Raw genomic sequence first — 22163 nt, 5'->3', positions numbered from 1 at the left:
AAATATTAATCTAGATTCTAGATTGCGCGAAATGCATCTTTATGAATTCTTCATATGAACCATTTTTTTTAAAAAAATCTGTGAAATGTTTTAAGGGTTAAACCACTAAGATCGAGGTCAGTTCTTAATGCTAACTCAACTTCTAAAATTTAAAGCTGTAACAAAGAAGTGGTTATTTGTATTACGTAATATTTTCCCCTTTCAGATTAACATCCTAGTCGTGCTGACTGGGAGTTGTAGTTTAATACATCTGATTGGGCACCTGTTTGGTAAAGGCTGATGGAAGAAAAATGGATGAAAACTGCGATCAAAAGAACTCGCCTCCTCTATTTCAGCGAGTAAATCACCCGCGAAGGTGTGGAGGAGCCTATCTCGACCCGGCCTTGGACTACATTTCCCAGAAATCTTTTCAGTGAGACTTACCCCCGCCGCGTCTGTTGTCGCTCAAGGAGGGCGGCCTCCGGGCTCGGAAGCGGCTCGCAGCGCTTGAAAATTGGAGGCTTCCCGCTTGCAGGGTGGCGAAGGGCCGCGTCCCTGGGGCCATGAGCCGCCTGGGCTCGGTGCAGCAGAAGGTGCCCTGCCTCTTCGTGACTCAAGTGAAGGAGGAGCCCTCGGCCAAGCGGGAGCGCCAGGTACTGGGGTCGGAGTGACCCGCCGGGGTGAAGGGGAACCGCGGGCCTGTCAGAAAAAAAAACCTCAAGCGGATATTGACTTTTCCGGACCAGTCGCGGGTCTAAGTAGAACCAGACACGAGGCTGGCTCCGCGAAAAACAACCTGCAGCGTCTGCAGGGAGAATTTATTCGCGCCGGTTTCTCTCGCCCAGTTTTGCAGCACGCCCACGTGAAACTGCCGTGGATGTGCGGCAAGAAAGGACTTTGGATTGAGAGGTAGAGTCGCTTCACCTCTTCCAAAATCTCTGCCACGTTTGCTTCGCGGAGGTATCAGAAGCTGCTTTATACGCAAGACGGCGTCCTTGGGAAATACCTAGGTACTGATAGGCCTTTTTTTTAAAGGTGCAAATACTTTACAAATAGCGAAATGCCTTCAAAAGGAAGCTGGCAAATTGGAACTCGCCTCCTCAGATTTTTACTTCCTTGTGGGATTAGGTTTTTCAGGGAGAATAATGTAGCTGGCAAAATATTGCTCCACCAAACATTTCTGCTGGTACAAAACTTTGCAGCTACCATCAGTTAATTGAATACATTTACTTCATGAAAGCTATTTGGACAAGTAGATTTTTCAGAAGATTTAAACAACTTTATCCCATTAGATTATTACAAACATTCCACCTCCATCAGTTTTTAATTTTCTGCTGGTTATGTTTCTAATTTCAAATGGAGACTCAGTTACTTTATTATTTACTGCGGTCATCCTTTAAAAAAAAAACTTTGATATAATTTTTTAAAGTATTAAAAGAAGACTACATTTGCCAAAAAGTTGACAATGATCATTTTCTTTTCAGACTTTTAAAGTGTTGGCCACCAACTCAATTAATAAAAAGGCTTTAGCTGCAGATATATACAGTGCAATCCCAACAGAAAAGGTGGATGGAACTTGCTGTTATATAACTGCATACAAAGGTAATATAGAAAAATCAAATTAAAAATGTTATTGTACTAGGTATTATGTATGCATGTGCGTACAGGTAGCCCACACAATTTTGTTAATGATTAATTCAGAATGTTAGGATGTTCCTCTTCCATGTACAGAAAAATGCCAAACAAATGCCCGGGTTACTGTATTTTTTGGGAGTATAAGATGTATTTTTTTCCCTCAAAAAAGAGGCTGAAAATCTGGGTGCGTCTTATATACTGAATACAACATTTTTTGCCTCCTGAAACCCCGTCCCCTTCACCAAAATAGCCCTGCATAGCTTTTAGGAGGCTTTCAGAGAGCTCCTGGGGGCTGGGGTGAGCAGAAATCCCCCCCCCCCACCGCAGCACTCTAAGTTTCCTAAAGGCTATCCATTGCTTCCCTTCTTGATTAGTTTCCACCCATTGCTTCATCCATCCATTTTTTGCTTGTTAGTCGTCGTCTCCCCCCCCCCCCCATGAGCATTCTACAAGCCTCTTAAGGGCTATTCATGCCCTTTTTTTGAAAACAAAAAAGGGAAGTTTGCAGAGCAAAACCTTTTTTTTGTAATTTGCCTTTTCAAAACCTTGGTTTTATACTCCAGTACGTCTTATATTATGGAAAATACGGTAGTTTCCTAGTACACTTCAATTTGAATAGTATATATAACGTAGTTGTCAATCTAGTCATGTGGAAGTATCTGCTGTCTAAGCCATAGAAGTGTGTCTATGAAGGTCCTGAATGTTAGTATTAGATGGTTACCTTGTCCCAAGAAATTCCAAATGTAGCCATATCTGAGAATTTTTATCTTGCAGCCTTTTAGCGGAAGACCATTATACTCAAACAGCACATCTTACAACCATTGTTTTTTCTTCCTGGCATTTTCCCACAACTGCAGGATCTGGTTTTTTTAGATCAACTAGATGCAATTTGTTGCTAAACACCAGTATGAGACTGTATTATTGGATAATTTCTTAGGTTAGAATATGACAACTAATCGTAAACAAGGACAGAAATATCCAAGCATGTGTAGGCCAGTCATCTTTTTATAAATTAACTCTAGATTTCTAATATGCATGTTCACTTCTGTGTAAAATTTCATTTAGTGATAATTATAATACTATTCTGATATATTATAAGGATTTTGAGGACATACTCTAATATTAATAAATTAATATTAATATGAAATTAATAAACAATGTTTATGAAGAAACGTTTCATTTCAGCAGGATTGTCTTGTAAAACATATTGTCCTTTTTTGGGAAACTGTTGCTTTGATGGAATAGAAGGGTTCAGTAGCTCCAGTGATTTTAAGAAAAAGATCTGAAAGTGTCAAACTTCAATAATAGATCTGGAGATAATTATGTGAAGATATATAACAAGATCAAAACTGAAAAAACCCATTAGTGATGGTGTGGATGTTCAGTGAACATCAGCGTTAAGTGATTCTGATGAAAGACAGAAAAATAAAAAGGAAGGAATACTGACAGAAGAAAATGTACAGATGCTCATCCATTGCACTGATGTAAGCAAACTTTGTCAAGATATTACTAAGAAAAATAATCCTGCATAGAATATAGCTAGCTTAAAATAATGTAGAAAGCAACAGGAGTACATGAAATAGGTTTGCCTTTGTTTCACTGGATATAGCAAGACCTTTGATTTTGTGAATCATGATTGAATATGGAATATATTAAAACCAACAGAACATGTGATCATTCTTAGGACACTTTACAGTGAACAAATGAGCTACTATAAATTACTGAATTTGGAATTATAGTGGTTGAGAATAAGAGGATATGCGATAAGGATGATTCTTGTTTCCATTTTCTTTATCTTGTCACTAAATATAGAGATGAGACAACTGGAAGGCATGATAGCTATAAGTCAAAACACTAACAATTGGAAATGTGTAGATTACAATACAGAACTGAAGCACACTTAGAAGACTCAGGAAAGCAATAGCAATAGCACTTAGACTTATATACCGCTTCATAGGGCTTTCAGCCCTCTCTAAGTGGTTTACAGAGTCAGCATAATTGCCCCCACAGTCTGGGTCCTCATTTCACCCACCTCGGAAGGATGGAAGGCTGAGTCAACCTTGAGCCGGTGAGATTTGAACAGCCGAACTGCAGAACTGCAGTCAGCTGAAGTAGCCTGCAGTGCTGCATTTAACCACTGCGCCACCTCGGCTCATATCAAGCAAATATGTAGAGTGAAAAATCTGGATTATGCTTGATTAATCTTAATATTATTTCAATTCAAAATGGTGCATCCACTTATAGAATCCAAGTATGAATTATTTTTATACGCCCATATCACATTGACTTATTTCTGGAGATACATGCTGCTTCAACAACTTCTCACATTATCTTGTTTATGGAATAATTGAAAAAAAAAATAAAACTTTCAATCTCATTGTAGGTCATCCATACCTTTGGGCCCGACTTGATAGAAAACCAAACAAGCAAGCCGAGAAGAAGTTTAAGCAGTTTATGTACTCAGCAGAACGCTCAAAAGGTAGGGGCATTTTTCTGATATACATTGTAACAGAAAAAAGTGATCATGAAGGCATTTCATCTTAGGTTTCCCTCTGTCCTTGAAGAATTATGTAGAGAATGTCAATTCTTGATTAGCAGTAAGTTGAAATGTTTTGATCAAGTTCTGATTGTAGCTACAATGAATTAGTAGTTTGAATGTATAATATGCTATATGCTAAATAAATAAAGTAGTTTGAATATCCTTTGATTGTTATTTTGTCAGTGACAGTAATGAAAATAACCTCAGAAACTTTAAATGGGACAGCAAAAGTAGATGCAGATCAGTACTTGTCATATTTGCAACCTAATAGCAATGAAAAATTGACACAAAAGAAAGACTTGCCATTGCCAAATTGCTACTTGTTACTTACCCTCAATTGTAAACCTGTTGAAAGGCAGGAGATAGTTAGATGGTAACTTTTACAAAAGTGTTCATACTTTTTGCCTACAGGATTTACATGGAATATTGAAGATGATTTCAGGTCTGTCCCTGAATGCTGGATTCCAGCCAAGGAAATAGAGTACTACAATGGAAAGCCTTTTCCTGATGAAAATGGACACATTCCAGGTATAAAAATATCATTTAATATGAAAAATTCTATTCTAAACATCTAAAGTCCTCTTTCATTTAAAAAAGATTTCATTTTTAGTGTTAATTAGAAATTACTCTGAGAAACATTTTAGAAAAATCTATACATTAGATGAAGTTAGAGATATAATGGTACTGTATCACGTAAAGGATATCTATATGTGGTGATTTGTACAACATCAGATTGGAAAGTACAAAGTTAATTCTGCCTACTTGATCAGAAGAAAAGGAACTGTGTGCTCTTCTTTTTATCTTTCTTAGGAAAATCCTATTTCTTCCTGATCTTCAAAATATGTCATGAAAAATACTCCTTTCTCTCATTTTGAACTTTTCTTTCATGAACTTTCAAGTTTATTTTTCCCTCTCCAAAAAGAAAATCTTAGGTAAACAAACCTTTTGTTTCCTTTATCATTTTATCAGTGATCTTAAGTCCTCCCTTCTATTTTAAAGATAAATTATGTTGTGGGGAGGAGAAACTAGATGAATTCAGGTGAATTGAGCAAAACATCTTATCCTGAAGATTTTCATTTAACATCTTTCCATTTGGAAATAATACAAGCAAAAGAAACATTAATATGTAAGCAGCTACCTGGAAAATATACATTCCCTTCCTGAGAATTGCTCACCACAATTTCAGAGCAAAAATTGTTAATGGACTGAGGTCTGCACTATGCTAAAAATAGAATTCTTTCCAACTAACTTACTAATGCTGTCAACAAATATACCAATTACCAAAAATTGGTAAGAGGCAATGCTATGGTTATTTACCATAACCATAAGATTAACCTTTCCCAGTCTGGGCACTCTTCAAGTCCCAGAATTCCCAGCACTGACTCTGCTGGTTGAGCATTCTGAAAAGTGAAATTCACATATCTGTAAATCATTCAAGTTTCAACAATTGCACTAATTCTTACAAGTTTGATATTCTGTTGTGATACTGTTTGAAAGAAAATTGCAGGTTAACAAATCATGCTTTAAATATTTCCTAGTTAAATTGAGAGTAGAATATTAATCCTTACCATGAAAATCTTGTTTTTATACTCACATTCATTATTCAAAATGTTTTTAACTGTACACTAGCCAGAGTCACTCTGATAGTCAGAGGGTTGGTTCCTAAAAAGTGCATTATAGTAGACAGGTTGCTGTTTGTTCTTAAATTATTGATGACGGTGGTTTTTAAATGTTAAAAAGTTTTTGTGAGTCATGTAGTTCCTTGACTTCTGAGTTAGTAGGAGTATTTAATCTTGAATACCTCTGTGCTCCAAGTTAAAAAAAAAACATGTTTCCCGATTTTTTTTTGTTATTTGAAAACACAAGAATAAGCTATGGAGTTTTTCCTTTTTGAATTGAAATAAAATTGGATCTTAGTAGAATCCCACTGTTGATTAGTGCTTATTTTTAAATCACTCATTTTCTGTACAATAAAACTTATATTTACCTCATTAATATTTTTATTCATATATCAAATCAAATGATACTAACATTGTGTTTCATAATAATCAGGTTGGGTGCCAGTAGAAAAAAACAGCAAACTATATTGTTGGCATTCTTCTGCTGTTGATTATGAATATGAACTTGGTCTCATTCTGAAGCATCATGCTGAGGAACCTGATCTTCTAGAAATCTGTTCAGTACCTTTAAGTGAATTTACAGAGCAGACACTAGAACTTATTGGAACAAATATTAATGCAAATCCATATGGTAAGCGCTTCAACTCATTTTTTTTAAAAAAAATCAGGTAATATAGCAAAACCATTATACTAAAATTACAAATAATGTAGAAATGAAAATGCACAGTAAAAGTGTAATGAAGTTAATTAGAAAGGTAATCCAGTGTTTCAAATAGTGAACATAGCATTTGTCTGGAATTGTTTAAAGCAGCATGGACTCTGTTTGTAAGGGTGAGCCATATATGACAAAATTTAAAGAGTCACAGACAGGTGCTGTGTACATGCACTAATGAATTAAGCAACAGGAATTATTTTTCCAATTCTAGTATTTAGGTTATTTTGTGAAAGTGTTCATTCTCCTGTGTGCTGCTTGGGGAATCCAAGCATGGGTTAACTTTGTCCATTAGCATAGAGACTGAGTATGTAAATGTTGACCACGCTTCCTCTGACTGGATGGGTCAGTTTTTTTACTCAGTCCAGCCTAAAGAGACGTATCTCAATTTTCTCTAGATTAATTGACAAAATTCTCATCTTTTCTTGGATTCAACGATCGCTAATGAGGTGTTAAACTGATTTATTGCTATCGGAGGTGGATGCGGCAGTTCACTGCCAGCCCAAAACCTTTTGTCGTCGGATTTATCACCCGGGATTGGGGGCTGCGAGGTCCACAGGCTCATTGTGCGTGGATGCAGCAGCAACGCTTCCAAGAGTGGAGTTGGGGTGCCGTTTCCCTCGTTTACTGTTTACGCACATCCTGGGCTAGTTCGCCACCCTGCGCCGGGAGCGACCCACCTGTGCGGCATAGTTAATTTCCAGGTGTTCCGTGCCACCGTGGTAGTTACCTTTGAACGGAGCTGCAGCCGTTCTTGCCACGGTGCTTGTGAGCTTGCACAACTCCCTGGCACTTATTCAGAGGCTTGCCAGTTTGAATTTCGTGCCTTCTGTGGCAGTCGCCATTTTGGATTGAGGCTCTGTGCGCGCACCGGAAACAGCCGGAGGAGGCGTGGCGTGTAATTTCGCACCCAGGCATCGGCACTGTTCCGACGGCCCTCCTCTTTCCCTCACTTGCAGCTTGCTGGCTTAGTGAGGAGGTCGTCTCAGCACAGCTACTGTCTCACGTGGTGCCTTGTGCGGTGGTGCGAATTCGTGGCGCTTGCAATATTAAGTGAGATTGAGCCCTTTCAAATCTCCCTGTTTGCAATGGCTGACCAGTCCACTTGCGGAGGTACTGTAGAGCGCGTGTGTGAGCCCCATTTCCCCGGTGAGGGAGGAGCTAGCCCAAGGCCTGGCAGGGCCGCTACTAGGGCCTCATCCGCCGTTCGGGATAAATCCCATAAACACAAGGATAAGACCAAGGCAGCGTCTAAAGCCTCTGGGGCACCTTGCTGCTCACCCCCGGTCCTGATTCCGCAACGAGTTTCACCAGTATGCCCTACAGAACAGGGTTGGTCTCCTGATATACAATTGCCCTGGGCACCCTTTTTGCGGAGGGGGTATTGGGGCCCCAATCCCCCCCAATCATATCGGAAGCTAGTGTGGCTTCAGCCCGCTCGCCCCCACGTGCAGGGCTTTCTGCTACTTTCACTTTTACTGCTGCAAGCCTCAGGCCGGTGGAAGGCCAAGAGTTGGGCCTTCCTCCTGATCTTTACCAGATGATCTCTGCAGCTATTTCTAGGGGTGTGGATGCGGAGCTGCATCATAGAGCCCAGGTTCCTAGAGCCACTGGGGCCCAGACTGGGCCTGGTCCCCAGGCAGTGCAGGGGGATTCATCTATTCCTCAGACAGACCCACCTTCACCTCTGCCCTCAGTCTATAGTGAAGAGTCAGCCTTGGTGGAGGAAGGTGAGGTTATAGACAGGGATTTTTCTGATGATGAGGGTTTGCCCCTGGATCAGCCTACTGCCCCTGGATTGTTTCGACACTCTCAATTTAAGTCCTTATTGTATAAGGCTAAAACCACCACCCACATGGGGGAGGCAGCCTGTAAGGATAGCACAGCAGAGGGCCTGGATGCAATTGAACGCCTCTTTGCTGAACAAGTGGCCTTGCAGGAGGGTATTCCCTCGCCCAAGCTATTTCTAGTTCTGATTCAAAAGCAGTGGGATCAACCGACTGTGGTTACCCCACCCAGCAATGGAGATAGGAAATTGTACACTTCTACTCCAGAATTGGAAGGTATTCTACAGTTCCCCACCGTAGACATTCCTATTGCTGCCCTTACTTCTCCAGCTTTAATTCCATCAGAGATCTCTGAGGGTTTGAAGGCTGAGGACCAAAAGGCCGAGACAGTCATTCGTAAGACCCATCAGGTTGCGGCCTGGGCCCTACGCGCAGCTGCTGCGGCGTCCTTCTTTAATAGGACATCCTTGGTCTAGCTTAAACAGTTGCAGGGTAGGCTTGCCCCAGAGGACATGCGCCTTCACCAAGATATCACCAAATTGATGGCAGCCTTGGAATTTTCTGTGGATGCCACTCTAAGTGCAGCAAAAGTTGCCTCTCAAGCCGTGGTCTCTAATGTGGCATCCCGGCGTTTGCTGTGGCTTCGCCATTGGCAGGCTGATGTCAAGTCTAAGTGGCGCCTTGCGTCCATGCCCTTCAAGGGTGGGGCCTTCTTCGGATCTGTCCTAGATCCCATCCTCATTGAGACAAGAGATAAGCGTAAGGTTCTCCCTTCCACCAGTGGTTGCATCAATAGGAGACAACAGCCTTATAATAGGTGACAGCCCTTTCGGGCTGGGGATTCGGGATTTGCTATTGCTCCCTATGTTCCCCACTATAACAGGTTTTTCCCAGTCACAGGACCGCGGCCAGGATCACAAGGGGGCCAGGTATAGGGGTCGCCAGCAGACCCAGGCGCAATCCCAGGCTAGAAGGCCATTTCTTGGAGCTGGCAACCGGTCCTTTTGGAGGTAGCGGTGACTCACAGGGGGAGGAACCCATTAGAGGGCATCTCCTGGCCTTCGCTCATCAGTGGGCGGAGACCACATCCGACGCCTGGGCCCTTCAGGTCGTGAGGCTGGGCCTCACTCTAAAATTTCTCTCCATTCCCCCGAGGCGGTTCATCACATGTCCCATACCCAGTTGCCTGACAAAAAGGCTATAGAGCAGGTACTAATGGGTCAAGAGGGGCTAGGATTTTACTCCATCTTGTTCCTTGTGCCCAAGAACTCGGGGGGGGATGGCGGGCCATCCTAGATTTGAAAAGGCTCAATCGGCACATCAAGTACCAAAAATTCAAAATGCAATCTCTCAAAGCATATTGGCCTCCATCTGCCAAGGCGACATGTCCCAAGCAGCACACAGGAGAACGACCGTTGACTTACCTGAACGGTCCTTCTATGTGTGCTGCAAGGGGAATCCAAACCCGCCCGCAGTTTCGGCTGGCCAGGGCTATACCTTGACTCTGACTCAATGACTAACCTATTTTCCTGACTGGACTACTCTGGACGTGACTCTTAATACCTGCTTTGGCTACGGCCATATGTGACACTGACATGCATCTTTTAACGGCTGACTTCGAACAAAACTGACCCATCCAGTCAGAGGAGGCGTGGCCAACATTTACATACTCAGTCCCTAGGCTAATGGACAAAGTTAACCCATGCTTGGATTCCCCTCGCAGCACACATAGAAGGACCGTTCAGGTAAGTCAATGGTCAATTGTAGAAATAACATATGTTGCCCTATAACTTTGATGAAGTAAAGGATTGTAATAAACTATTAGACAATTCAATCCAAGTGACCTCTTAGACAAAATAAATGAAAAACTTAGATAAATATAGTGGTGGAAGTAAATATATTATGGAAGCAAGTATCATAATACAATGGGATTTTAGAAAAGGAACAATTCAGATTGTGAGGAGTTTCCAAAATAAAATAAAATATGCTAATAATAATTTCTGAATGTTTTAACAGGCTTAGGAAATAAGAAACATCCTATACACCTTCTTGTGCCACATGGAACATTTAAGATTAAAAATGCACCATCAATAAATCACAATGACATATTGGCTTGGCTTGATGGATGCAAAGAAGGGAAGATTGAAGGAATTGTGTGGCATTGTCCTGATGGAAATTTAATCAAGGTAATCCTGCAAGTTTCTTTAAGAAATTGTGATTTTTATCCAAACATTAGAGGGCCACGATTTGCAAACGGGATGGCATTTTTTCCTATGGGAAGAGGGTAAAAAGAAACAAAAATACTTTCACAGAGACTATATTAGAGATGCACTGATACAGGTCTGGAATAAAATTAGAGAAAAACATTACATGAAAATACCGACATGGCTTTCCACTTTCCATGAAAGCCATGACACATCCCAATACACTAGATCTATCGAAAATGGTTAGATATAGTGAAATTTTAGACAGCCAAGGGAATTTGAAAACAAATCAAGAATTAAAGGAGCAAAATATAAATATAGATTGGTGGCCATATCTCCAACTACAATCGAGATACAAACAAGATGTAAAAGAATATGGAATATACACAGAATTACAACAAATAGATAAAATTTTAATTGGCCCAGAAAATAAATTCATAATGAAAATTTACAAATATTTATTAGAAGTAACATTAGAAGAAGAAAACGTTAAAGGTTGCACGATAGCGTGGTTACAACATAGATCTAGTGGATTGGGAAAGAATTTGGAACACAAATTATAAACTAACCCCATCAGAAGCACTTAAAGAAAATATGTACAAAATGCTTTATCGTTGGCATTTACCACCAACAAGATTGGCTAAAAGTATAAGGGACTTTTTATCACATATGGTGGACTTGCCCGGAAACACAAAAATATTGGACAAAATTTTGGAAATGAGTGCAAGAAATTACAGGAGAACAGATAAAATACAAACCCCAAATCTTTCTGCTGGGAATAATCAAAGGGAAATATACAAAGAAAATTAAGTACATATTAACACATCTGCTAACTACAGCTAGAATAGCATTTGCCCAATGCTGGAAACAAAATAATACCCCCTCGGACGAATCAGAGATAAAAAAAACTTTGAATTGTGCAGAGATGGACAAATTAACACTGAAATTAAAAGATAAAGAAGAGTCAGAATATTATAAAATTTGGAACAATTGGTACAAATGGCTACAAAACAAGAATAAAATTAATTAAGCCGTAAAACAATATATATAAATATATATAGAACTGTGTATAAAGGTGTATAAATATAGAAACAAAATATTATATACATGTACAGGTATGATGACATAACAAGTGTTGATATAATGACTGTAAGGTGTAGAAGGGAAAAAATTAAAAAAAAATGGCAAAAAAAAATTGTGATCCCCCCCCCCTTTAATGTTCAGAAAGCCTAATGTCCTGGAGCTTGGGTTACTCTTACCTCCAAATACAGATATTTGTCAAGACTGCCAGGAAAGGAAAATTTCTGTGCACATGTACAAAGATTACAAAAGAAAGTGCTGAGAAAAGCCTTCAAAATATACAGTATATATCAATCTTTCAAAGGACATAGCTGCTTTAATGCTTGTGGTAACATGGTTTGTAAAGTTATCTCTTTCAAATACTTTTCATAGTCTTATTTTTTGCTTGTTTTTTCATATACCTTTCTGCAAATATTGTCATTAATAGATTATACTCTGTTAAAAACAGTATTTTAACTGCTTTTCTTTCCTTTTTCAAATAGCTTCACAGACATCATCTTGGCTTGTCCTGGCCAATTGCGGATCCTTCTTTGGCATCAAAACCAGTTACTGTCACTTTCAGTAGAGCCAAGTACAACTTTGAACCAAAGACTCTCTTTCATTATTTTTCAAAGTTGGATGGACAAAGATTTAGTAGTCTTAGAGATATAATAAGTGACTTATGACCGGGTCTCTTCAGAAAATACATTGAATCATCTTGTATGTCTGCTTCTTCATTTATAATAATCTAAAGAGATTTAATTTTTTTGTTGAACTGTAATATAAATTGTATTTAGATTTAGATTTAGATTTTATTAATATTTGTAGGCCGCCCTTTTCCCTGAGGGGACTCAGGGCGGCTCACATAAAATCAGGGAGGGGGAATACGAAACAATGACGAAGACACATATAATAAAAGTAATAAGCAACATACATTCATCATTCGGGAGGGGCGGCTATCCTTGTCCCCAGGCCTGACGGGCTAGCCAGTTCTTAAGGGCTGTGCGGAAGGCCTGGACGGTGGCGAGGGTACGAATCTCCATGGGGAGTTCGTTCCAAAGGGTCGGGGCTATGTATTATGTCTACATATCCTTGACTATAAAATTATACACACATGTATGTACACAGTACTTACTGTTTCAATCTCTAAAGATGAAATACGCAACAATTTTTTATTGAAGCAGTGAAAGTTAAGTATTAGTCTCACAGGTTCTTTTAGTTTTAAACGTACAGATACCTCATTAAAAAAAAATCTAATAGTGTATCCATTTTTGCTGGCACTGTAATATTTTACTTTAGTAAATTTTATGCAGTGAAGGCATAAAAAAGTAGGAAACTATTAGAAACTATACAACCTTATAGTAAGATATTGTGGTAGTTTTTATATGCTGCTAGCATCATTGGAGAACATAATATTTCAATATTAATCAGTCATGAATAGTGTAAGTAGAACATTTTACTTAAAATATATAGAATCAGTCTGATTCTCTGCTTCCATGCATTTTTTTTTAGAAAGGAACACCTGCAGTAATTATGAACAGTTAAGGAACAACTCCCCATTCTGGCATCTCTTTTAAAATGTTTAGATAAGATTCTTCATTTATAAAGAGATTTTAATTATCTTAAATAACTAATATTTGTAGGAGAACTTTATTTACATTAGGATCATGAACGGATATCTGCTAATGCAGTGACTTATTCTGCTATGGCCCCTTTGGGCTCCTAAAATCTGACGTAGAACATCTAATTTTCTGGAACACATATAATGAAGCACAACTCCAATCCTGTCAAAACAAAGTAGCATTTTATCTTATTCAAGATCATCTAACTAATGAAAAATGATCTTGAAGTTTGTAACACTTTTATTCAATATAACTTGTCTTAAACATTTTAAATTAGGATTGTTGTATATTGCTTTAGTCACAATTCATATATTCAAACATAGAAAAATAAATATTTTAATAAATTAGCACAATTTAAAAACTAGCAATTTTACATTATTATAATTCCTTTAATCTTTTTTTACTTTTGTCTTTAAACTAGTGGAAGTAATAAACCAGATTAATGAGGCAGGCACTTTGTTAAGACTTGAAAGAAACTGTAAAAGTTACATACAGCAGAAATAACTTGCATTTTATTGACTTTAAAATAAGTGGGGAAAATACCTCACTCAGCATGCTTGTCTTCATTTTCCATGTCAAATATTTCATTTATATCTAAATACACAGTATTGGCAAGTTTCTTGGAAATGTTTCTTCAAGTATTATTTAGTCAATAGAAATTCTACCTGGAATGTCTATTTGAACTCCAAATTTTTCAGAAAGTGTTTTCAATTTCTCTTCTAAAACAATGTTCTTTTTAACTTCTTCATTATAGTTATATTTTAAATCTTCGATTTCCTCAAAAAAGGCTGGATCAAAGTGGTCCAATTCGTTTTTAAGTTTTCTGATTTCTTCCTAATAAGAAAAAAAAACTTTATAGATTAATCCTAACACACACAGAAACATAACTATGTTCAGCACAATCCATTAATTTCAACAGATATAACAATCTATTATATCATGTTAACATTTTTCCTATATTCAAAATGTATTCTTGGTTTCTTCATGCCCTATGAATAAAAACATGCATACAGTTCCAATCTGATATTTTGAAAAATGGTTTAGTACAAAAGATCAATTTAACCAAGAATTAAACAGTTTGTATTTAATACATTCCTCACATCAACTTCATTGTGCCTCTACTTTTTACAGTTACAATATAAGGGAAAATTGTCTTGAAAATTTTATTTTGCTTAACTTGAAAAGTGACTGTTAGCAATGAAATGCTGTATAATGATTGATTTCAATGCAACAATATTTTCTAAGCCTATAAACCATAAGGATATTTTGCAAATGACCAATGAAATGAAAAATTACCATACTAACATGAAGTCGCTGCTGTTCCAAATCTGAAGATTTAAGCTGTGTCTTGAGGCCTGTTACTTCTGCCACTAGTTTGTAGTTTACAGTCTTCTCTAAGTATTCAAATAGAAGTTTACAGATATAAATGCAAATGAATACACATATTTTCATATATCTAAGAAGTATGTTTGAGAACAGATGTGTGGTATTAATTTTTGTATTCAGTATAATCTGTACTACCTGTAATTGATAATCGATTAGAAATAGTTATGCAAAAGAGTTATTGGCATAACCTTACATGAACTCCCATGACTATGTTAATCATAATTAACAACTCATGGCAACACTGATCATATAGGTAATATTTAATCATAGTTAACATTGGTTCTACTTAATGTTTGCACAGGTACGAGGTGAGGGGCTTTTTACATGTTATGGGAGAATCACACAACCCCATGTCTCTTGATCCCAGCAGTAAGAGATTTGAGTACATTAGATTTAAATGCCCACACAGATAGGTTTTAAAGCAATCTGGTAGAATAGATTTGCAAAATCATCGAATTTAACTTTTATGTTCCAAAGAGTAAAAATTCTGTTCATGTTATTTATTCCATTTTATTCTCATGAAAGACATTTTACTTAATAGTCACATAATACATAAAGATTTTGTCTCCCACCTCCAAATGTAAGTAGCAGATCTTATCACATGCAGCAAAGTTTTTTGATTATCAGGAGTAATTTATTGGGAACTCTGATTGGTGAGTATGCTGGCAGCCTTTCTCTATGGATGAAATTCTGCTAATGGTTCTTTGAAAGGTTTATTTAGTTAAAATATATAAGTAAGAATATATTACCAGCTGCAAGGTCATCTCCTTTAAGTTTTCTTTGATTTTGAGAAGATTCCATCAAGTAAATTAGTTCTCCGTTTTCCTTTTCCAAATGATCATTAGGTAATCTATAAGAAAACAAAATAAAGAGCAGAAGTCGATCGATGCAGCTTTTACCAATGTTTTTGTTCTGTTTTACAAAAGAAACATTTTGTGTGCTTTACCGGAGAAGTTGATTTTCTCTGACATATTCTTGCTCTGTTTTGGTACCCCCAGGAACACTTTTGAGGACATCAGCCTTTACATGAAAAGAAAAGCTTCATTTTAATATTAGGAACTTCTCCGTATAACAAAATTCTAAGTTAAACAATGGAATAGACTTCAGTGCAATAATTCAGGTATTGAACTGAGGTGGAGAAAAGTACATCTAACGTCCATATTGATAATGAAATTTACAAGATGATTTTGATACTCTGTCAATTTAACACAAGTCAGACTTCCTGTGGGAGGAGTCTGTCGCCGAGGAGCTCAACGGAGCCCCTCTTAGAGTTCTGGTCTGTATATCTAATTAAGATCAATAGATATCATCCCTTTCTGGCAGAAAGGGACAGGCAGAAGCTCAGGTGTTAGGATTTATTCGTAGTTCACAGCCCTTTTCCTTTTTTTTTGGGCTGCGAACAGAGAATGGATCCAGCGTAACTGAGCTGTTATCTCCAGCCAGTTCTTCGCAGCTGCCTTTTTGCAGCCCTAGACAGCCGACTCCCACACTCAGGACAATGATAAATTGTTTTTAAGATAATACGAGCGGGTCTCACTTCTGTGATGTTTTTTTTTTTTTAATTATCTAAACACCAGCCTTGTTTTTCCTTTGAACTTCTCTGCGCAATTGGGATACAAAATGGCGTTTTTACTGTGTTGGTGATTGATGACGTAATTAACTGGCTTTATTTCCCCGGAGACCGCTACTCATTAATGAGCAAAATCTACAAATAATTTATTGAGAACTGACCAGCTGAAGACACTGTTTATCTGTCTATTCTCAGATTTTATCTATAATGTCTCCCAGGTCTAAACAGGCAAAAAAATCCTCCCCCCTCGTGCTTAAAGAACTTGTTACCAAATCGCTGCCTTTGTCTCCTACGCCATCTACTGGAGATTCTTTGACACAGGAGCTTCTCTTTCAAATAATTAATGACTTTAGAAAAGAAATTAAAGAATTTGTGTTGGATTTATGCGATAAAATACAGACCAAAATTACCCAAATAAATGCGAATATGTTTGAAGTCACGTCTACTTTAACAGATTATATTGAAGAAATAGAGACGAAATTGGAAACTTTGGAGGGGGCCAATTTTAATTTGACTTCTAATATTCAAGCTTTACAACAAGAGATTATTAATAATCAAACACAACTCACAATGATAAATTATAACAGGAAGGCGTTTGCAATAAGAGTCAGAGGACTGCCTGAAAAGAAAGGAGAAAATTTGAAACAGACTTTTGTAGAAGCTTTCAGCCAAGTGGTGGGAGGTCCGGGACTTAATTTTGATTGGAATATTCGAAAAATCTATCGCCAAAATTCGCATGTAGCAGAGCAACGACAGCTCCCAAGAGACATAATTATATATTTTTTCACAAGAATTTTTCACAAGAAATCCAGAAACGCGATCTCACAAAAGTTTTATAATAGCAGGCTCCGAATCGATGGCCACGACTTTTTCGTCTTTAAAGATATCCCGCTTCAGATGCTGCAAGCAAGGAGAGGTTATACTTTCTTAACCCAAGAACTTAGAAATCGTCAAATAAAGTATAAATGGGAAGCTCCAGTTGGAATCACAGTTACACTCGAAAATCAAAGATTTCGTATTAATTCTGTTTCGGAAGCCCGGGACTTTTATTATAAAACTCTGAAGGCGGGGCTTCTTGATTCACTCGGAAACGCGGAAGGACAAGGTGAAGGAAAGATAAGCAGCAAGTCACTTGGTTACAAGAAGGAGGGAGTTGTTCTCCCCCTACTGGAGAAGCAGAAGAGCGGAAACTGAGGATTCAGTTATATTTTCAAAGCAGCGGGACACGTGGTTATAAGGCAGAGGGTTGCCTTTTCTTTCCGGAAGGGCAGAAGAGTAAAGAATATAGACCCAGCGACGTCTTTAAAATACTTTCTAAGCTTTTGGACTGATTAAAACTTTGGGATTTCTGTTTGGTATGAAATGGTAAAGCTGTGTACTGATGAGGAATGGAAAGAAACATTGCTTATTTTAGACAGATATTATACGGGACTTTTACAAGACTTATTTGAATTTCAATCCAAACTGCGCATGAAGTGTTTTCTGTGAGGAAAGTGGGGACTAAGATTTATTTGAATTGCGGTTTGGGATGAATGGAGTTGGGAAGACTGGGGCAGAAAGGAAGGTGGAGCGGGATATTGATGAAGGGATCTTGGGATTGAACGAACTGGTATGGATTTTGGGCACACATTTTACGAATTTACATGTTTGAAGTATAACATAAAAAGCTCAGGATTTTAAAGTGAAGAGCGAGATCCTAATCTTATGCAATTTGGGCTTGGGAGGAATGGAGACGTGAAACGAAGGATAGGAAGATGAGTAGCGAAAGTATGAAGATAAATTGATTTTTGTATAAACTAATATTTGAATATAAGGTTAAGAAAGGCTATCTGGAGAGTCTACAGGAAGATGGGGGTAAATATCAAAGAAGTAAGGGACGAGGACAAAATATAAATGGAATGATTCACACTGTTTAAATTTTAAGAATGATGGGAGGCTGAGCATAATGCAAAAGATTTTTCAATTTTTTTTTTATTTACTTTTTTGTTTTTGTCTTTTTTCTTTTTTGGAGTGTTCTTTTTATTTTATTTTCATTATTATTGTTAATAAGATATTTTGAAGGTGAATGGTACTGAACTGTGCCGGGTGTGTGACCTGGGAAGTCGGAGGGGGTTAGGGAGGGGGGTTCATTGGGGGTGGGTGGGTGGGTGGAGATATAGTTTCAATATATAGAATAAGAAGAATACACTTGTATACTGTTGTTCCTTATCTTTTCTTTTTATTTTTCTCTTTTTTTTTCTTATTGCTTTTTTCCTTTCTTTTTTCTTTTTGGCGTAAGGAATAGAGAAATGCACCATAGTGAGAAGCAGAGGAAAGGAAGAGGGAGAAGTAAGGAGGGAGGAAGAGGGGAATGTAAGGAGGATGAGAGGGGAAGGAGGGTGAGGAAGGTGAGAAAGGAAGATAGGAGGGGAAAGGGAAGTAGGAGGGGTGATCGTTGGAGGGAGAAAGGAAAGTTGGAGGGGGAGAAGAAGGGGTGTATGAAAGCGATAGGTTGGGTTTATGAGTTGTGTTTGTTGGGGTTTTTTTTCCTTACTATTATATTATTATTGCAAATATCCAGTATATAAGTGAATGTACAAAATTGAAAATGAAAATGAATTAAAAAAAAAAAAATTAACACAAGTCAATTCAATTTTCATGTGTGCCACTTTCAGCTTACAAAAGTAAAATAATGTAAATAAGCTACAAGGTATCTTTTGCAGAAGAAATGTGTCATTTCTCTTTTCTGCCATTCTTTAACTTGTAAATTGATAAAAAGAAACGCTTAGCTGGCTCCCCAGACTAATCTCCAGTCTTGCTGTGGCGTTCTGCAGTCGCTGAGGGCTGGCTATGGTTCCTGCTTGGGCTGCATGGGCTCTCCGCTTTTCCTGCTTGCTCCAAAGTCAAGGCTGGAAGAATCTCGCTCTCCACATGAGCAGCGCGGTCTCTCTCTTCGCCTCGCTCTGGGATGATCCAAAATGGCGGCGGGTGTGCGCGCAGCCGCCTCCCACTCTTTTTGCCTCACAGCTCTGAAAAGTGCGTGAAGGCTCCAACCGTCGCTGCTGTTGCCGGGCAGAATTGAGCGGCCGAATAGCCAGCATCTAGGAAGCCTGCAGGCTCCCAAACCTCCGTTTGGGATTTTTCTTCCTTTGAAGGTCTCTGGGCTCAAGTTGGGAAGATCTCTCACTGCCCCTGCCACTCGCCAGCAGCCGCTGGACGAGGGCTTACCGTCCTCTGAAGCCCTTGCGACCAGCAGCTGCAGGGGAAGCCCGGGTGCCCTCTTAAAGCGACACAAACCTCTATTGAAGCAATCTGACAGTTCTTTGTAAGAGATAGGTAATTTTCTGAATTAAGAAGTCAAATGTGGTCCAAAGTGGGAACTTTCCAGCCTATCTGACCTTAGACTGGAGCTCTCCCAAAACAGTCCCAACGGGCGGACTGAGTTTTAAAACTGAGCATGCAGAGGCAAAGGGAGGCATGGTCAACAGAAAAACATCACTCAGTCCAAGGGCAGATAGGCTGTGTTAACCCAGCATTGGACTCTCCGAGCAGTGCACTGGAGAATGTGTCATTTCTCTTTTCTGCCATTCTTTAACTTGTAAATTGATAAAAAGAAACGCTTACTGCAGAAGAGGAGCTTGTCCTGTTATGAGATAGAGATCCTTACTTTTAATCTCATTGTCAAACTGATTTAAAAAGTATATAAAAGAACTCAGTGACAATTGCTTTGCAAAGTGAAGCAAATGAGCAATTGTGAAGGAATGAGCCTTTCAGATGTCCTCTGACTTTTATAAGTGTGCCTGATCCTAATTCCATATTAAACAATACTAAGAGTTTAAAACCAATAGTCCATGTCAATCAGGAACAATTAAAAGGATATGATTCAGAGGTGGGTTGCTCCCAGTTCGGCCCAGATTGGGCAAATCGGTACTAGCAGTGGTGGAACACTCCTCCCACTCACCCGGACGCTTTTGCCCATTTGCAGAAGCTTCTGCACATGCACGAGTGAGTGAGCCCAAACCGGTAGTAAAAAAATTGGCAACTCACCACTGATATGATTCTAAAAAGATTTATAAAGCTTTAATCTCCTGAGCAGAAATGCCCATTCTAGAAAGTTTTCCCCCCATAATCAGAGAACCAGGAGTGGAATGGAATGGGGCGTTGGTTCCTACCTGATACACCCCTTCTTGAGGCAGGTGAAGACAGCGGTCATGCATGGGTTAACTCAGTAACCAATAGAACTGAGTCTACCAAAGTGATGTCATCGCCTCTGAGAAGTGTCCTCCCGCTTTGATGACGGAGATAAGTAGACTGCTGTGCATTATGAAATTGCTCTCCATCCTCTGATGTTCCAGTGTTTCTCCCAGATCTCCCACTGCGATTGGTCCCAGGTCTCCCTCTGCGAACTAGGCCAGAACCTGAAGGGTGGGGATAACCCCTGTCTCCACCTGCCTCGAGAAGGGGCATATTAGGTAAGAACCAACACCCCATTCTCCAAAGTTGGTGGAGACAGCGGTCATGCATGGGACGTACCAAAGCTGGATTTGTCCCCGGGTGGGAATGAGACTGGGCTAGGAGCTTGAAGAAGGAAGAACCTGTTGAAAGACCTGCTGTCCAAATGCCGCATCTGCTGACACGTATCTATCCACCTTATAATGGCGGATAAAGAAAGTAGGAGTAGCCCAGGTGGCTGCTTTGCAGTTCTCTTCCACCAAGGCCTGTCTTGTCCATGCTGCTGACATGGCCACTCTGCATGTGGAATGTGCCGTGATGTTGGATGGAGGCATGAGATGATGTGCCAGGTAAGCTCTAGAGATGGCTGACCGGATCCAGCACCCGACCATAGATGGAGAAGCTTTTAGCCCCTTATTTGTGGGATGAAAAGACATGAAGAGCGCTTCAGTGCGCCTGAAGATTGCTGTCTTGGCAACATAGATATTAAGAGCACATCTGACGTCTAACCTGTGCCATTTGCGTTCAAGACTGTGAGAAGGATTAGAGCAGAAATTTGGATGGTGAGGACTAGAGATTGATGAAAGACCAAATTTACCTTTGGAACAAAGGTGGGATCAAGGCAAAGGACCATACGGTGTGAATGAAATACACACAAGTCAGAACAGATGGAAAGGGCTGCCAATTCTGAGGCCCGCCGTGCAGACGTGATAGCCACCTGAAAGGCTGTTTTCAGGGTAAGGTGATGCAATGAGGCCAACCTGAGAGGCTTGAAGGGTGGTCCAGTGAGAAAGTCAAGGACCTTGGATAGAATCCATGAGGTGAAGCGGTGTATGACAGGAGGGCAGATTAGACGCGCCCTTAATGAAGCGGTGTACATGAGGATGCAAGGAGAGGGGCTCCTCCCGGTGCAGGGAGAGAACCAAAGAGAGCCGACACTTGCCTCCATAAAGTGTTTGGTGAGAGTCCTTTATCAAGCCCTTGTTGCAGGAACTCCAAAACCTGGGGGACCGAAGCCTCAAGGGAAGTAACCTCCTTACAAAGGCACCATGTGATGAAAGTCTGCCATGTTGATTCATAGATTATATTACTGGCTGGGCGTCGAGAAGCCTGAATAGTTTGAATTACCATCTCAGAAAGGTTAGCCGCCCTCAAGACCGCCCACTCAGCCTCCATGCGGTTAGGCGGAGCCAGGATAGGTCGGGATGGTGAATAGATCCCTGATGAAAAAGGGACAGTATCAGGGGGAGACGCCACACTGGGCCCACTGAGATTGACCAGGTCCGCGAACCGTGGTCGGCGCGACCAATGGGAGGTGATTAGGATGAGTTCACCCTCTATCAGGGGTAAGGGAGGGAAGGCGTACAGGAGACCATGAGGCCACCTGCCCCTTAAGGCATCCATCCCTTCCGCGCCTGGTGTCGTGTAACGAGACAGGTACCTGGGCAGCTGCTTGTTGGATGCCGTTGCAAAGAGGTCTAGCACCGGAGTCCCGTACCTGGAGGACAGCTGGTTGAAGATGTGATGATTCAGGCTCCACTCCGCAGGGTTGAGTGTCGTGTGGCTTAATCAGTCTGCCCTGGTGTTGTCGGAGCCTGAGATGTGTTTGGCGTGGAGACA

The 22163-nt window shown here is 39.7% G+C and overlaps 3 protein-coding genes across 10 annotated transcripts in view; 1 reads left to right on the top strand and 2 right to left on the bottom strand.

The window, feature by feature from the left end:
* ZC3H11D (zinc finger CCCH-type containing 11D) overlaps positions 1–562 on the bottom strand; it is a 28954-nt gene extending 28392 nt beyond the window's left edge. For 3 of the 4 annotated variants that reach the window (XM_014075712.2, XM_014075711.2, XM_014075715.2), the window contains exon 1: positions 424–562. Coding sequence is in view for 1 of the 4 variants with exons in the window: in XM_087723372.1 (XP_087579498.1) it covers positions 426–544 (119 nt within the window). In the remaining 3 variants the exon portion in view is untranslated. The remainder of the gene's footprint in view (positions 1–423) is intronic. The other variant, XM_087723372.1, reaches the window with a different exon arrangement.
* On the top strand, positions 499–12257 carry RLIG1 (RNA 5'-phosphate and 3'-OH ligase 1). 2 transcript variants are annotated; one of them, XM_014075717.2, is made up of 7 exons: positions 499–632; positions 1464–1581; positions 3998–4093; positions 4565–4681; positions 6206–6403; positions 10288–10457; positions 12038–12257. In XM_014075717.2, the coding sequence occupies exons 1-7, from the start codon at positions 543–545 to the stop codon at positions 12218–12220; spliced, it is 972 nt and encodes a 323-aa protein (XP_013931192.1). In that variant the 5' UTR covers positions 499–542; the 3' UTR covers positions 12221–12257. The 2 variants fall into 2 exon arrangements, with proteins under 2 accessions (XP_013931192.1, XP_013931193.1); XM_014075718.2 differs by lacking the exon at positions 3998–4093.
* A 521-nt stretch (positions 12258–12778) lies between these two features.
* The window catches only part of CEP290 (centrosomal protein 290), a 75885-nt gene continuing 66500 nt past the window's right edge, over positions 12779–22163 (bottom strand). For all 4 annotated transcript variants that reach the window (XM_087723367.1, XM_087723368.1, XM_087723369.1 and 1 more), the window contains 4 exons: positions 15489–15562; positions 15292–15392; positions 14462–14550; positions 12779–13990 (listed from right to left, as the gene is read on the bottom strand). In XM_087723367.1, the coding sequence (XP_087579493.1) occupies positions 13802–13990; positions 14462–14550; positions 15292–15392; positions 15489–15562 (453 nt within the window). In that variant the 3' untranslated portion in view covers positions 12779–13801. The remainder of the gene's footprint in view (positions 13991–14461; positions 14551–15291; positions 15393–15488; positions 15563–22163) is intronic.

Source organism: Thamnophis sirtalis, unplaced genomic scaffold, assembly GCF_051295495.1.
Source record: "Thamnophis sirtalis isolate CommonGarterSnake01/CBP01778 unplaced genomic scaffold, rThaSir2_p1.2 scaffold_9, whole genome shotgun sequence".
In the NCBI taxonomy this organism is placed as follows: Eukaryota; Metazoa; Chordata; class Lepidosauria; order Squamata; family Natricidae; genus Thamnophis; species Thamnophis sirtalis.
This window is presented reverse-complemented; position numbering and strand designations above follow the sequence as displayed.

What these genes read in the sequence shown, in the direction of transcription:
- RLIG1 (XM_014075717.2), top strand. Translation starts at nt 543, where the DNA reads ATGAGCCGCCTGGGCTCGGTGCAGCAGAAGGTGCCCTGCCTCTTCGTG. An exon ending in CGGCCAAGCGGGAGCGCCAG is followed by an intron (nt 633 to 1,463) that starts GTACTGGGGTCG and finishes TTTTCTTTTCAG; the next exon opens with ACTTTTAAAGTGTTGGCCAC. An exon ending in CTCAGCAGAACGCTCAAAAG is followed by an intron (nt 4,094 to 4,564) that starts GTAGGGGCATTT and finishes TTTTGCCTACAG; the next exon opens with GATTTACATGGAATATTGAA.